The 15,523-nt window shown below is 43.9% G+C and overlaps 1 protein-coding gene across 2 annotated transcripts in view; it reads left to right on the top strand.

Moving 5' to 3' along the window:
• Positions 1-15,523, top strand: part of HPCAL1 (hippocalcin like 1) — a 64,623-nt gene that overhangs the window by 46,829 nt on the left and 2,271 nt on the right. For both annotated transcript variants that reach the window (XM_041477920.1, XM_041477921.1), the window contains 2 exons: positions 11,996-12,398; positions 13,467-13,572. In XM_041477920.1, coding sequence (XP_041333854.1) covers positions 12,021-12,398; positions 13,467-13,572 — 484 coding nt within the window. In that variant the 5' untranslated portion in view covers positions 11,996-12,020. The remainder of the gene's footprint in view (positions 1-11,995; positions 12,399-13,466; positions 13,573-15,523) is intronic.

The following is a 15,523-nucleotide window of genomic DNA, read 5'->3' as shown; positions in this document are numbered from 1 at the left end:
CTCCTTTTCTAAAACACAGAGTTTGGGCACCAAATGCAGAAGAGCTCTGTCCTTGGCTTTTGGCATGTATAAATGCCCGTCTGTCTACTCTGCCCCACCATCCTCCTGCAGTTGGAAAAGTCAGTAGCAGAGGAAATACGAGGGTCAACTTTCCTTTGGGAGGCTATTTGAATTTTGCCACTGACTTTTAGTTGTGAAACTTAAAGGAGGTCTCAAAATAGGTCTGACAAGTCACAATCTCTGCAATAGAGGGTCAAGAAGCTAAAAAATTAACGTTAACCACAAGAATTCAAGAGCCTAAAATGCTTTTAATGTACTACTGCTTACTCTCTTCAGAGCAGGGGTGGGGAAGTGAGGGATTGTTTCTGTTATGCTGTATTTATCTCAGAGAAGTCCAGCAGCAGGATCATGCCTGTGTTTGCAGGGGGGTAAGAAGAGTCTGAATGACAGGCTCAGTCAGGGGAGAGTGTCAGTTGGAGGATTTACCTGGTTCTTCCATGGTCCAGACTCGCTTCAGCTGAACAAATAAAACTTCATCTTCCTCTGGCAAGAACCCCCAATGCCAGTAGGACTCCAAACATCTCTATCAGTTGTAGAACTGACTCCTCTGACCCTGAGGGTGGTACATTTGCTGGCCTTCCCTTTTTTAACATATGTAGTGCCAGCAAAGAGCTGTTAGCAGGCTTGAAGGCAGAGGGAAGCGGCCTTGCTGTTGTGTGCTGAAAGATGATGTGTGCACACCCCAGGAGAAGGCATCACTTCAGAAACTTTTGATTCTTGCACCATCCTCCACCATCAGAGCCCTCCTTTTAACCACTGCCATAGCCTTTAAACACTTTTTTCCTGTTCCTTTCAAGAGGAAAAAATAAATGATAAATTATTGTGTTGATCTTACGCAAATGTTGCATTTACGGAAAGATCTTGTTGACATGGTTTCTCACACAGGATACCATCTCCTCCTGCAGAAAAGTTGCTGAAAGCTTCCAGGGAAATAGATAACGTTACCCTTGGTGAAGGGAAATTAAAAAAGAAACAAACCAAAAATGCCAGCCTGCTGTGGCTCTAGTGTGGATCTTGATTTGCAAGAGATGCAGAATTTGGTTTAGTAGGATTTTTTAGTCCTGTTAGAAGTGAAGCAGACTAGTAGTTGATACCAGGTGTATCTTAGGGTCTTTTCAGAGACAGGGTGATAAATTAAGAGGTTACAAAATGACCGAGATCAGTATCCTGACCACCTGCTGTGGCCATACCCAGGAAAGCTTATCTGTCCATGGCCTGATATGTTAAAACCTTACAGATTAGGTGCTCTTTTTGCATTTGCTAAAATGAAGTTCATGAAGATCCTTCCACCTGAGAGAGCAATTCTAAGGGGGTATCAGGAGCAGATTTTCTCCTTCATCCCCTTCTCCTCATGTGAACATGAAAGTCCATCTTCAACATCACTGTTGAGGGAAGACATGTTTCCTGTTTTTGCAATTGAGACCTTCACCGATGCGGCACCAAGGCGGTGGGACAGGATGTGCCCCATGTGTGGTCTCAGGTGCAGGTCAGCTCTTCTCATCCCACGCCTGTTGGGATGCTTCCTGCTTCAAAACTATCACATCTCCTTCCTGTTACTATACCCAGTTAGGGAAGAAAATACACCCATTTGGCCACTACTGGCATCGGTTAGGTATAAATATAAAATTCAGCATGATTTGATTTTCCATTTGTTTCTCACCCAGCCTGCTAACAGAGGCTCAGCTCCAGGCAGCCCTCACCCACAGTGCTCAGAAAAACACATTTGGTGTGGGTATTGCTGGGGATGGAGGCCTGTGGTGGAGGTTAATGAGGAAAGTGAGTCTTGAGTGCAGATTGCACGATTTGCTTCCAAGATGATTTGCACTGAAGTGTTAAACGCTATACAGAAATGCCAGAAGAGAGAAAGGATTTTCATAGGGCTGTTCTTGGTGCCCCTAAAATTACCCCCATCTATTCTTTCTCCTCTGACATGAGCACTCCCTTTCTTGGAGATAGACAGTCATATTGTTCTTCTGCATAATTTATAATGAATGCACTTAAGAGCAAATCAAACTCCTGAGTGTTCAGCATTAATGGAAGTTGCAGCTACTAAATGTGTCGGCTGAGACTGGAGGTGTCCTGCTGTGCTGCTGCTCCAGCCTCCTCTTGCCTTGGTCTTGACAGCTAGGAGAGTCCAGTCAGTGCTGTCTCTGACAGATCAGTGAAGGGATAGTGCCCATTTTTGTAGGGATTTTAGAGGAACTAGTCACAAAATCATATGGTTTGCTGTTTTCTGGAGATAACCCTCCCATTTTTAATAATGGAAGCTGAAGTGAGAGGTGAGAGAAGGTATTATTAGATCCCTGAACATCATGCATGGCCAGAGAAATGGTCTGTCATATCATTGCTGGTCAGAAGGGCCCATTGTGGTCAGGATCCACCCCACGGGAGCACCAGTGCTCATCCCTGTGATCATTTGGTCTGGAGTTCACACCACCAAGGCACTGCCTTGGGCAAACACCCACGAGTGCCCTTGCAGGTGCTTTCCTGTGGGGAGCCACCAGCCTGGGTGTGCCTTGGCATGGGCAGTCCTTGCCACGCAGGGAGGACAGCAGGACATTGCAGGACAGCTGGGTGACCACATCCTAGCATAAATGTTGCTATAATCCAACACAAGGTGCTTGCCATTGTGTTCTCAAGGCATGAAGTCTGCCCTGATAATAACCTGAACACAAACCTTGCATCATGTTCCTGGTGTGATGCTTTGTCCAGGGTGTGTCCTGGGTCCATGGCTTTTCTCACAGGATAGTAGTCACTGTAATTTTGGCTCCCTGATTCTAAAAATGAATTTTTAAAAAACCCTATGAGATTGGTACAGTCACATGCATCAACTTGAGTAATATCCTTAGCTGTTCTGGAGCTTGGGCTGATTCCTACCAGCAGATTTTGTCTTCTGCTCCTTGAATTGCTGCATCCAGCAGAACCAGGTTCCTTCCTTATGAGCGGGATGCTGTTCTCATGTACTTATTTCACTCTGAGTTTTTAACTCACATTTCTGTAAGGAGAAAAATCCAGGAAAGTTAAACTCTAGGTTTGCTGTTAGGTTTGAAACTTCAGTGCTTTTTCATTCAACAAACAGGAAAATCAAGCTGTGAAACAATTTGATTACTATTATTTATCACTGGAGGGGAAATAAAACACGGTTTTGAAAGAAATTTTGTTTTAGTGGAGTGTATTTTTATAAGGAATTTAACTAGTGGCTTTTGTGCTATTTTGAAGTGATCAACTTTTAAAAAAAGGTACTTTAGAAAACTAGATTAATAAAATAAATGGGTGCATATATATTAGATGTCATGTTTTTGGAATAAAAACAACCTGTGTATTAGTAGTAGAAATTATTAGCCATAGCTGTGTATTTGGAGCTTGAACATGTTGGTAGCAAAGAATCTTTCTCTTTTGGTTGATCTTTTTCCCCCCAGTATATCTTAATACTTTTAGTTAATGTTGAATTTTTGTTAGAGGTAGCTGGTTGGCATATCTCCAAACGCACATTTTGTAGCATATTTTTGATGCCTTAAATTTTAGATTTCAGATTATCCAGACCTGTACTGCATTAGTGTGTAACTCTGAACTTCATATAAAGTGTTAGCAAGTTCTCCTCACAGTTTAGTCAGAAAAAACAATCCTTTTCCAGCCCGAGAACCAAGGACACCATTGCAAAGGACACCAGGCCCAAAAAGTTTAAACAACAGTGAATTGAGGAGAGCAAACTGGGAGGATGGGACTGCATAACCTGAAGCTGTAATTGAACAATTAACCCCAATATGTAAATGGACCAAAACTTATAAAAGTGTGAAAACTCGTTACTTGGAGTCCATCTTGGATGTAGCCTCAGCTGGCCTCTTGTACTGCCCAGGGTGTATCCTTTGAAGGCCTTTTAAATAAATACCTACTTTATTTCTTTAACACTGTCTAGCCTCTGTTCTAGGTAGCCTCTCAAGGCATAATTTTCACTAAGGATACACCTGCTAAATAAAGCTTTTTTAGTTAAATAAAAAGCTGTTTTGAGCTTTTTAAAAAAGCTAAAACACACTTTGAAAGCAAACCCAACTCTTCCCTGCTCTGTTTCAAAGTAGCTACCCTGAAATCCCCTTGGTTCCTCCAAGCCCCATATCTCAGCACAGTACCTGCAGCTGGGGAAGGAAAGGATGTCAGATCTTTTCCTTGTTTTTTTTTTTAAATTTAGGCAGCATTAGCAGTGAGGATGGTCTTACAGACCATGCCTGAGGGCTGGATATCGTCTGTCATTGTCCCGTTAGCAGTGTCCTTGTCCCCAAACTCTCCATCTTCTCCACAGGAGTTGCTCCGATGCTGTGGAATTTGTTCAGGTGCCATTGGCTGGCTCTTGTTACTGCCAGAGTTTGACTAATTCTTCTGAAATTTAATCTGGATTCCTTTCTCCTGGGGCTGTGATTATTCTGTAGAGAATTTTTCTGTGATTTACCTTCATCAATTAAATAAATGCATCATAGGAAACTTCTAAAATCTAATGACAGAACAGCCCAACTGTGCTACTTCTGTGGTTTTAATTATATTAACAACACAGTGCCTTGTGGTAATTTTTGTCACTTTTCTTCCCTTTTTCTAAAAGTGTTCTGATTTCCCAGTTCCCATCAGGAAGCTTCCCCTATCCTGCAGGCCAGCACTCAATGAGTTTTATTAAAAATTATGTATTACAATACTATATTCAGTGAACGTGACGTTGGTTTTTCCTCGTGAACCCAACCTTCTCAGAAAAAGACCTTGTGCACTAAGACATTGTGCAGACATGTTTTCCTTGATCTGCAATATTGTGTAAACAAACCGTAGTTTTTTAAGCCTTGCCAACTTTGCACAGTGTCTGAAAAAAATAGGACTGGCTGCTTCTCCCTTGGTTTTGTTTAGAAAGAAAGGACAAAAGGAGGAGATGAGGAAAATCCACTCATGATTTTCTTTTCCTGTCTGCAATCACAAGCTGCATTACTGCCCAAACTGCTCCCACCCAAATTAACCCAATTTCCTAATTTACTTGAAATATTTCTGTGCTTTTCTTACTGCATTGGGAATATTTGCCCTTTACAGTAATAAGCTCTCCTCCCTGAGATGGAGAACATCATGGAGAGCTCCCTAAAGAAATGCCACATTTTTGGTCCTGACATGGGTCTCATTTATTATTCACTAGCAACAATTCATGGATGTTTGGGGGTAGTTTGTGATTCTTTGGTTTTTTTTCAGTAGCTTCTAACCATACCATCTATGGCAAACTCTCCTCTGCTGGTGGGGGTCAGTGTTGGTGGGCACAGTGGGCAGCAATGGGTGCAGCAGGTGTCAGCATCCCCACACTCTTCGCTGTCACTCCAGCACCTGGGAAGATCCTGCCCCTGGGATCTGCGAGCACCTCTTCACCACACACTTGTGATCCGAATGTAAAATGGTTCTCAGGTTAATGTACTGATGCTAGATGTCAGTGACTAACTGATTTTTCCCTGTAAGTCAGGAATATAATCCCGAATAAAGTGACTTCACTAGATGGGGGCAACCCAGACACCTGTAAGCGACTTTATTCTGTTTCAGCCTTTGCAGCTGACTCCATGAAATGAACGTGCCAGCCTTTGTCTCATTTGCCGTTTGCAGGGTTGGAGTATTTGTAATTATATCATTCTTTGGTGAGGTGAGGGGTAGGTGGTTATAATGGATTTTCATCCCAGACATGGAATCAGGTTTTCAAGACCATATAGTTCCTGGGTATGTGTTTATGATAAACTTACACAGTGAGGTGGCTCGAGGTCTCTTTACCAATTCATTCTACCTTTCGAAGGACATTCAATGAGCACATGTGAATTGGTACTGAGTTTTCTGAAACTGAAATGGGGGTGGTACATTGAGTGGTCCTTCCCCTTCACCCGCTGTTTTTAATAAACTTCTGAAAAGGATTGAACTTCAAAGTAAGATGCAAATAAGCAATGTTTCTTATATAAATAAAAGCAGAATTAGTCACTGAAAGTGAAAAATTTAAAAAGACCATTTATTTATTTAGACTGGTCTTTTCTTCACTGTTGTCAGGTTTCATTTTTCTTTCTGTTTCCTCAAAGGCAGCAGCAGAAGCAGCTTCAGCTCCTCTTAACAGGAGCCTTTCGCATCTCAAACCCTGCAGGGTTTGAATTTTTTGCGACATTATTGATTAAGGTATTTCTTTTATCTCACTGCTTCTATTGTTAGCTTTTCAAGAGGTGAAAATACTCCTTTTTGCAATTCAGACTTTATCAAAAGGTGTTGCTTTTGGGCCCGTGCCTGCAGCCTGGGAAAGCGCGACAGGTGCTGCAGTGGCTGGTATGTGGGTGTCGGCTTCTGCCGCAGGGCAGGAAAGAAGTTCACACGAGTTTACCAGGCAGGACCAGATATCTATAGCAACGTATTTGTATATCCTGTGCCTTGTCTGTTGCAACGCTCGTTGCTTAGGATACTGACATTAAAACATGTAACAAAATCTGCTCCTCACTCTGGAGTTCATTATCTGTCCCAGCCCATGTAACTGCGCATTTCCCCCATTCCCAGCTCAGATCAGAACCGCTGACCAGCCCTCCGCAAACATGGTCCAGAGGATGTTGTTATAATCCTGTTTTGCAGCCTGTGGCTGCATGATCATTTTTTACCTAAACGTTTCTCACTAGCTGGGGTGTGTGGGAGCCCGTCTCTCTCTTACATCTTGGCCCCCGGGAGCTGGAGGCTTCCTAAGCACATCTGTGTGTGGCTGAGCTGGCGTGAGCTGGTGCTGCCCGTGCAGGAAATGTATTCTCAAGGGCGTGTTCCTGCACTGTGGCAACACAGATCTTCAGGGGCTCAGGCTTGCCTTTGGAATACTTGTGGGGATCTTTTTGTGGTGTTTTGTTTGGTCGGTTTTTTTTGTTTTTTGTTTGTGGGGCTTTTGTTTGGGGTTTTGTTTGCTTATTTGTTTGGGATATTTTTGGTTGTTGTCTTTTGTTTCATTTTGGTTTTTTAAATACAAGGATCAAAATTTTAAAAATAGAGCCTCAGTGACAGGTCTGATGCTTTAGGTGTTTTAATTAAAAAATATTTCACCCCTGTTGAAATGGTTCTTGCATTTCAGACCAACCCAGAGCAATGTTTGCTGCCTGGCTTATGCTGTTCATTTTCTTTGGGCTCCTGCAGTCACGGAGGCACTGTACTACAGCTTCACAACTGTAACAGATTTGACACACTTATTCTGCTTTATAAGTGAGCACTGGAAGAGAAATGGTGCTACACTTCCCCCCTGCAAAGCAGATAGCTCAGATAATATGAAGAGTATTTGTTCTGTTTCTCTGTGCACTGCCTTTCTCAGCTGGAAAGCACCTCTATCCTATAGACAGGCATTTCATCAATTTTCCTCTTTTTATTAGCACTAAATTAGTATCCAAGGGGGTTTGCACAATGAAATACATCTCTAAGGAGATATTCCTCCTTTTGCAGCTGTAACTGATTCACTGAGAGGATCCCATCATGAGCTCGTGTCAAGGCAGTTTTGCTTTCCCAAGCTTTGCAGTAAAAAGCTGGTTTGGTCTCTGGCTTTCTGGGTTCCATGGTCAAAGCACACTTCTACCAGCTGTGACTGGCGGTTGACGGAGAGCTCTTGTGAAAGTGAGATGCACTGAGCTTTGTTACAAGTATTTCAAGTACTTTAGCGTGTGGAAGCTGACAGCCAGTCCATCTGTTGGTAAAAACACAGAATTGCTACTTTAGCTGTTTCAGACTCTGCTACAGTTGCTCACCCAGTGCTGCATAACCCAATCTTGTGGTTTAACCCCAGCCCTCAGTGGGATGAGGAAGAGAATTGGAGGGGAAAAAGGTAAATCCGTGGGTTGAGACAAGAACAGTTTAATAACTGAAATAAAATAAAATATTATTATAATAATGATGATAACAGTTGTAGTGAAAAGGGAGATAATAAAAAGAGAGAGAGAGGTAACGTCCAAGGGATGCACAGTACAATTGCTCGTCACCTGCTGACCAGTGCATCCCTGAGCAGTGATCAGCCCCCTGCCCTGACAATTCGCCACCAAGTTATATTCTGACCATGACAGTGTGGAGTATCCCTTTGTTCAGGTCACCTGTCCTGGCTGTGCTCCCTCCAAATTTCTTGTGCACCTTCTCACTGGCAGAGCACGGGAAACTGCAAAAGTCTTTGAGTTGGGGTGAGCACAGCTCAGCAGCAACTAAAACTTCAGCGTGCTATCAATATTATTTTCATTCTCAAATCCAAAACACAGCCCTGTGCCAGCTACAAGGAAGAAAATGAACACTGCCCCAGCTGAAACCAGGACACCAGTGTGTGTGTCTCAGTAAAAGACCTTTTGGCTCATTGCTAGGCTTTTGCTATGAGATTATTGCTGATTTTTTGTAAGCCTAGAAGGACAGAGGTTGCATTCAGGTGGGAGTTCTCTGGCAGCTTGGTTTTGAGCCTGACTAGAATTAATTAGAATTCGAACAGGTGCCACATAATTGTAACAAAAATTTTGGTGTGAAACTGGACCAAAAGTGCATCTGCATTACCCCTGCTGAAGCCTTACGTGGCCCAGGGTCTCTTTCACCAGCAGTGATTGACTTGCTAAGGCCTCAGCTCTGCATTTAGACAACCAAGGTGCTCCTTGTCTGATCACCTTGAGGGCATTCCTTTGATTGTTTTTCTTACTGCTGTGATCGTGCCAGATGCTCTGAGGGGTTTTGCTCATCAAGGAAAGCAGGGACAGACCTTGCTGCAGTGTGTGTGGCATCACTTCCCTGGATTTCACCCTGGTGTGATGGGAAATGAGGGAAAGGCAGGGCTGTGCTGGAGTTAGGTCTCTGCTAACTGCCCAGGGCAATGCTGGGTGCAAGGATGTCTCTTCTGCTTTGCTTTCTACATCCACTGCAGCAAGTGATTTAGCTGGTAAGCTCGTTTAAAAAAAGCAACAAAACACAGCCCTAATCACAGGACTGACCAGAGCATCCCAGCCCTGCTCCCTGTGATTTCCATTAGCAGCCATCCTGTGAGTGGTCTTGTGGCTAAATCAGCTGCTGAGCCTCTGGAAAGTGATTTGATGAAAGCATTTTATAGCAATCGAATGAAATGTCAGTTGGATGCCAGCAGCAGGGGTTGCTGTCATGATTAATGAGATATTTAGGCATTTCATTTTGAAGGAGCTACCTGCAACACAATTTACATCAAAGCTGTATTTTTTTTTTTTGATGGGCTTTAATAAATTAATGTTAATGTTGGTTATTTAATTATTCACATCAATTTAGTTACAACTGCAGGATTGCATTTGTTATGAAGCCTTTCAGAAAGCTCATATGCAGAAAAAGGTTTTGTTCAGAGCATTGCACATCTTCTGATATAAAGCAATGTGAAAGGAGGAAGGGTTGAAAAGGCCTGTAATCTTTTGAATGCAAAGATTGCTTGAATATAAAGCTTTTGAAGCTGATATTTAATGAGCATCTCTTCAAATAACAGGATGTATCTACCACTAGGAGAAGTAGTGAAATCTAGTTCTAGATTTATTTATTTATTCTATTAATCTATAATTATTACTTTAGCTCTCTGTTGTCTTGGGGTCTAAGGGAACAAGAATAATAAAGGTATTATAGGAATAGGGAGAATTGATATGAAACCTTTTCAAGCCTCTTTTAACTACCAGTTGAAAGTTTTGCAGTCCTTAACCCTGCGAGTCAATAAAGCTGAGGCAATTTCTGCTTAAAGTCCAGCTCCTGCATTAAGTGGGCTCTGCTGTTCCTCCTGCCCCTCTCCCAGGGAATTCTGAGGCAGTGGTTGGTGAGGCAGGGACTGCTTTTCAACCCAGACACTAGTTGTTACAAAGCACCTGGGAATCATGAAGTGGAGGGGCTCCCTGAAGGCTGGAAACTGCAGGCACCTCCTCACCAAGGAGAGGAACATACTATTACAATTTCTGCTTCTTAAAAAATGGATCACATCTGATCCATTATTTGCTCCAAGCTGCTCTTTTCTGCCTTTTGACTTCAGCAGACTAGAATATTGTGTTTTCTGTCCTCGGCACTGCACTGACTATCTGGAGTAGAGAAGATTTGAAGACGGAAAGGCAGTAGCTGAGAGTTAGCGGTTTAACTGGAGGGCAGCCTGATGCTCTCCTAGGAGTGATTCTGGCAGGGACCAGGAGCTGTAGCATCCCGCACACTGGGAGCAAGCAGAGGCATGTCAGGTACGTGGAGAAAACTCTGCAATATAATGGACAAAAATAAAGCTTTGGAGTTGAAGTATTGGCAGCTTTTCTGGAAAGCAGAAGCGCAAATGATAACACAGTTGTCCGTTAAGCCAAATGCACGGAACTAACGAGCAGCTGTTTGTTTCTGAGCATTAAGCCACAGAGCAGGATGTGGATTTTTTACATTGCTGAGGCAGTGCACAGACTAAGTGGAATACAAATAAAACAAGCTTACATTCTGCTGTAGAGAAACTTATTTTTTGCTGACCTTTAGCATTTTAAATTTTTTTGGGTTCTTATGCACGCTTGGAATTTTTACTCTCTGGGAAGTGCTTAGCCCCTGTTTTCCTGGTTTCTGCATGCTTTGCAGCTCAGCTCTTACAGTTTCCAGGTAGTCTGCAGTGTTGGCCTATTACTAACCTGTCTTCTGCATTGGCTCTGAGCAAACCCAACAGGCACAACAGTCTGTGCAGAGAAATATAATTTATGTAAACCAGTCACAGGGGTCTGTGCACACTTGTGAATAAACTTCTTGAATATGAGGAAGGACATACCACAGAGCTCAACCTCTAGTTCAGCAGCACAGTTTGATATTGCTAAGTAGCCATGAAAGACTGTAAGGGATAAAAGTAAGAAATTATCAAGGTTTTGGTTTTTTCCTGTTGTTGCCTAACTGCAGGTTGACCATTTTCATTTTGCTGAAGGAGCTCTCCTATTGCTGGGCAGTCTCACCTTGTATGGTACAACATGGGCATTGTCAAGAGAGAGGACAGGCCCAGCCCTCTCCTGATATCCTGATGAAATCCTGGATTTAAATGTGTTTTGGCCCTGGTGGTGGAATATTGAACCTACTGAATAAGCTTCTCTAAAAGCATAAACCCAAGTAAACCTGAAAAGAGTTGTTTTGCCAAACATTTTGCTTTAAAAAGCCTTATTCTCTGATTATTTGGGAGGGCTGGAAAGGATGAAATCCCTTATGCTGGTGCTGCTGTTGCAGTGATCCATCTGCTCATGCTGCTTCCACGGCTGAGAAAAAGAGGGAGAAGTCTTTTGGGGTGCTGCTGTTGAGCATGGGCTGGGATGAGCTTACCCTTGCTGCACCCTCCTGTGACCCTCAGGTGCCACAAGGAGCACTAACCAAGCCCCACCATACAGGACCAAGCTCCTACTGCTGTGGGGCAAGGGATGCAGGGAGGGAGGAGAAGCTGTATAAGCCAAAGGGTTTCAGAGAGCATCTGGACAAGGCAAACATGACTGGCACAGAGACACCTGTCCTTCTTGCTTCTTGTTCAGCTGCATTTACTTTCACTTTTGAATGGATGAATTTTTCTTTTTATCAGTGCTGCTGTCCCTGCCTGCTCCTGATCAGCCTGTGTAGGAATCCAGAGATGGGCATTGCAAGCCATGTGATGGAGGAGTGGGATTGCAGGACAGAACTAAACAACTGAGCTTTATTATTTACCATATAATAAGGATTAATTATAAGAATTAATATTTTCCAAATACTTCCTCCCAAACTACGTTCCCCTCCACAGCATATTAGTCACTGGGAGAACCTAGAGGAGAGGAAAGGAAGCCAAATTAAATGAGGTCTTTTCCTGGTGATTTATAGCATCCTTTTTCTCATCTTTCCCCCTGGCCCCAGGGAGACCCCGTGTTTCTAGCAGGGTTCTACGTCTTGCCAGCCCCCCTCTGCCTAGTGTGGCTGGAGCTCAGGCAGATTTTCTCTTGCTTTGCAGCTGCTGAACCCAGACCCAGAAGAGGATGGGGAAGCAGAACAGCAAGCTGCGCCCCGAGGTGCTCCAGGACCTGCGTGAGAACACTGAGTTCACAGACCATGAGCTGCAGGAGTGGTACAAGGGCTTCCTAAAAGATTGCCCCACGGGCCATTTGACTGTAGAAGAGTTTAAAAAAATATATGCAAATTTTTTTCCCTATGGTGACGCGTCGAAGTTTGCGGAGCACGTCTTCCGCACCTTTGACACTAACGGCGACGGGACCATCGACTTCAGGGAATTCATCATCGCCCTGAGCGTCACCTCCCGGGGCAAGCTGGAACAGAAGCTGAAGTGGGCATTTAGTATGTACGACCTGGATGGCAACGGGTACATCAGCCGTGGGGAAATGCTAGAAATAGTGCAGGTGAGGTATTATCTCTATTGGACATCTTATTTGTGTTGCTGTAACCTCTTCACCATGAGACAACTGGAGCTGGAGGGATGTGCTGAGCTGGGTCACTCCTGCCCCAGGGAGGTTCCTGAGCCCATGGTCCCCAAAGGGACCCATGATGGGACCTACAAGATGCAGATGAGGAAAGGGCCTGAGATATGGACAAGGCACTTGTGCAGCTGGCCTGCAGCCAAAATTCTGCAGCTCTCCCTGGGGGTTTCTTAGTGTGATGTTCACAGGATCAAAAACCCTAAATGCAAATTCTGTTGACCTGATTAATCTCAGAATTAATGCTTTGAATCTTCAAATCTGAGTCAATGTGAACTCTGGATGAAAGGCTGTAGCATGCCTTTGTCTCCCAAAGGCAGAGGACACGCAGACCACAGGCTGTAGTGGGGGCAGGCAGCGCAGTCCCCTGTGCCCCTCACCCACTGTGCAGCTGAGATGTGTGTCCTGTGCACTGCAAGGGAGTCATGCATCAGCCAGTGCCCTGACACTGGTCCTCATGGCTGGGGTGGGATAGTTTAGGTGGAAGTCTAAGACTGCAGACAGTCTAAAGAGGTCTTGTCATTAGTCATGTTCTTGTAAGTCGGAAGATGCATTTCCTTACCCATCCACAATGGTAAACAACCCTACTGCTGTATATTCATATTCACCATAATCCATGTAGCACCCCACACGCATACATGTAACTGGATGCAGGGTGAGAGCCAGACAAAGATGCACTGGCTTAGCCTGGCTGCACCATTGTCTCCTCTATTTTAGCTCAGTCCTGCTCATACATTAATCTAGACTCTGACTTTCCGTTAAACTGACCCAGCTCTTCTTTTGAAGCACAAATGAATACAGGAAAGAAAAATAAAAAGGCTGCAGTCAGAAATTCCTATTCATTTTGGTTTATAAAGTCCTGCAGCTGCCTGCCAGGGTCAGCTGTCCTTTTTTCTTGCTGCAGGCTGAAATTCTTTTTCTCTGTCCCATGCTTTATCATTTGGGTTGTGTTTTTCTTATATCTCTTTTTTTAAACTTTTTTTTAATACTCAGGCAATTTACAAAATGGTTTCATCAGTAATGAAAATGCCAGAGGATGAATCCACTCCTGAGAAGCGAACAGACAAGATCTTCAGACAGATGGACACAAACAATGACGGTAGGATTGCCACTGGCACCCCTTTCTAAGCTCTAGAAATAGAGGTTTTCTAGCCCAGCCTTGGTAGATGGCAGAATTTTGGGAGAGGGGAGAAAGGGTAACAATGTCTCCACTGGTGCCTCTTGTCTCTGCCTGGCCTTGTTGAGCATCTCTGGTCCATGATAAATAGGGTGAGTAAGTGAGCAGTGAACAGAGGGTGAATTCTCCTGCTGTGGGGCTGATAGGGGAGAGTCCTTCCCTGGCATTCCATGGGTGAATCCCCTTCTGCAAAGGCTCCTCTGAAATTCCCATGTCTTTGGGTTATTTTCTCTGGGCATAGCACAAACTTGGCACAAGGTTTTGCTCCCACTGTCCTTGATAGGGTTGCACTCCTGGGTTTGTCATCAGTAACATGAGTCCTGAATGTGGCTGGGTACCTGAAAGCAAAAATTCCCCAGGTCCATAACACTTATTTTCTTAACAAAATGAAAAGTGCGTGTTTATGGCATGTATACATACATGGTCACACACCTCTGCTGCACTATGAGCATCACAGGGATGTAGCAGCTCCCAAGCCAGGTTGTGGAGCTCCTTGATAAATTATCTGACAGTGTACCCATCGCAACCCCTCCACCTGTGCTGGCTCATTTCCTTGGGTTTGAAAAATACCGGAAAAAATGATCAATTTTCTCTTCTCATCAGCCTCATGACATGTGTCCTCTATTCCCAGTTGAGGTGGAGCTTTTGCCTGGGAATTACCCTGTGAGAGGCTGAGGAGGCAGCTGCCCACATCAGTCAGAGCTGTGCCCTACTGATGTGTTCAGTGAGAGCAAGATTTGATTCTAACACTGAGAAATGGAGACCTGAAAAAATACCATCTTATGTACATAAAGGGTTTTATTTAAGAGGATTTTATTGCTGTATTTTGGTATCTGCTGCTGCAGTCCCCAGGGCAAATTCCTGGCCTTGCTGAAGTCCTCAAGTATTTTACCTTTGGCTTCATCAAAACTAGCACTTCATCCCCTGGCTTGACATGTGGAGGGCCCTAAAATAACATGATTAAAATATTTTTGGTCTGCGGAAAGTAGCAACGCGTGCAGATGTGTAACAGAGTAGTGGTCCCAAAATCTGCTATATATATATATGCATCCTCCATCTGTTGCACTTTGTTGCTGAAATAAAATCATCCTGTTCCCAGTAAAATATCATCCCTGCAATCTATGCAGTGCCAAGGAATAACATCTGCATGTGTGTGTCTGGTGGCTGAAAATGTTTCTTCCCCATCTGACTGTTGGGCATTGCAAATAGATTTTGATTTGGGCTTTGCTTTTAAGTAATACAAGGCAAAGGGCAAACTAATAAATATCCTGATAATTAGAAGACCTCTGCTTTTGTTAAAAACACTTTGTTTGGGAACATTAGCTTTAAAGCCAGAAATTAGTGTGCCACGGGTTTTTGAGCCTCTGTAACTTCTACAAGAGGAAGGCTTGCTAATTCATGGAATCACAGAGCTATGTCCCTAAGTGCCACATCTACATGTCTTTTAAATGCCCTGGGCAGTCTGTTCCGATGCTTGACAACCCTTTTGGGGAAGAAATTTTTCCTAATATCCAATCTAAACCTTCCTTGGTGCTTTCCTCTTGCCCTATTGCTTATTACTTGGAAGAGGAGTTCCTTCTTGTTCAATCTCTTTTGTTTGCTAGCCACCAGGGTCATTCCTCTTCCATCCCCACAACAGGCTGGTCGTGTCCTGGGGTTGGTGCCAACTGGCACAGTGAGCTGGTGCCTCTCTCTGTTTGGGTGCATGTGGCCAAAAGTGACAGCAGACAGCTCCCAAGTGCAAGATGTTTGTGTGTGGGTCCTGTCTCGAGCCCAGCAGTTTGGGGTGGGTAAGGATAGCCCTGGGGTGTTGTGTGAGGGTAGGGTAGGTGAATGCACAAGCTAAATGGGAGATCACTAGACATGGTGTCTA

This window comes from Pyrgilauda ruficollis, unplaced genomic scaffold, assembly GCF_017590135.1.
Source record: "Pyrgilauda ruficollis isolate IOZ18807 unplaced genomic scaffold, ASM1759013v1 scaffold42, whole genome shotgun sequence".
NCBI classification, from domain to species: domain Eukaryota; kingdom Metazoa; phylum Chordata; class Aves; order Passeriformes; family Passeridae; genus Pyrgilauda; species Pyrgilauda ruficollis.
Note: the sequence above shows the minus strand (reverse complement) of the source record. Positions and strands in the feature narration are given on the sequence as shown.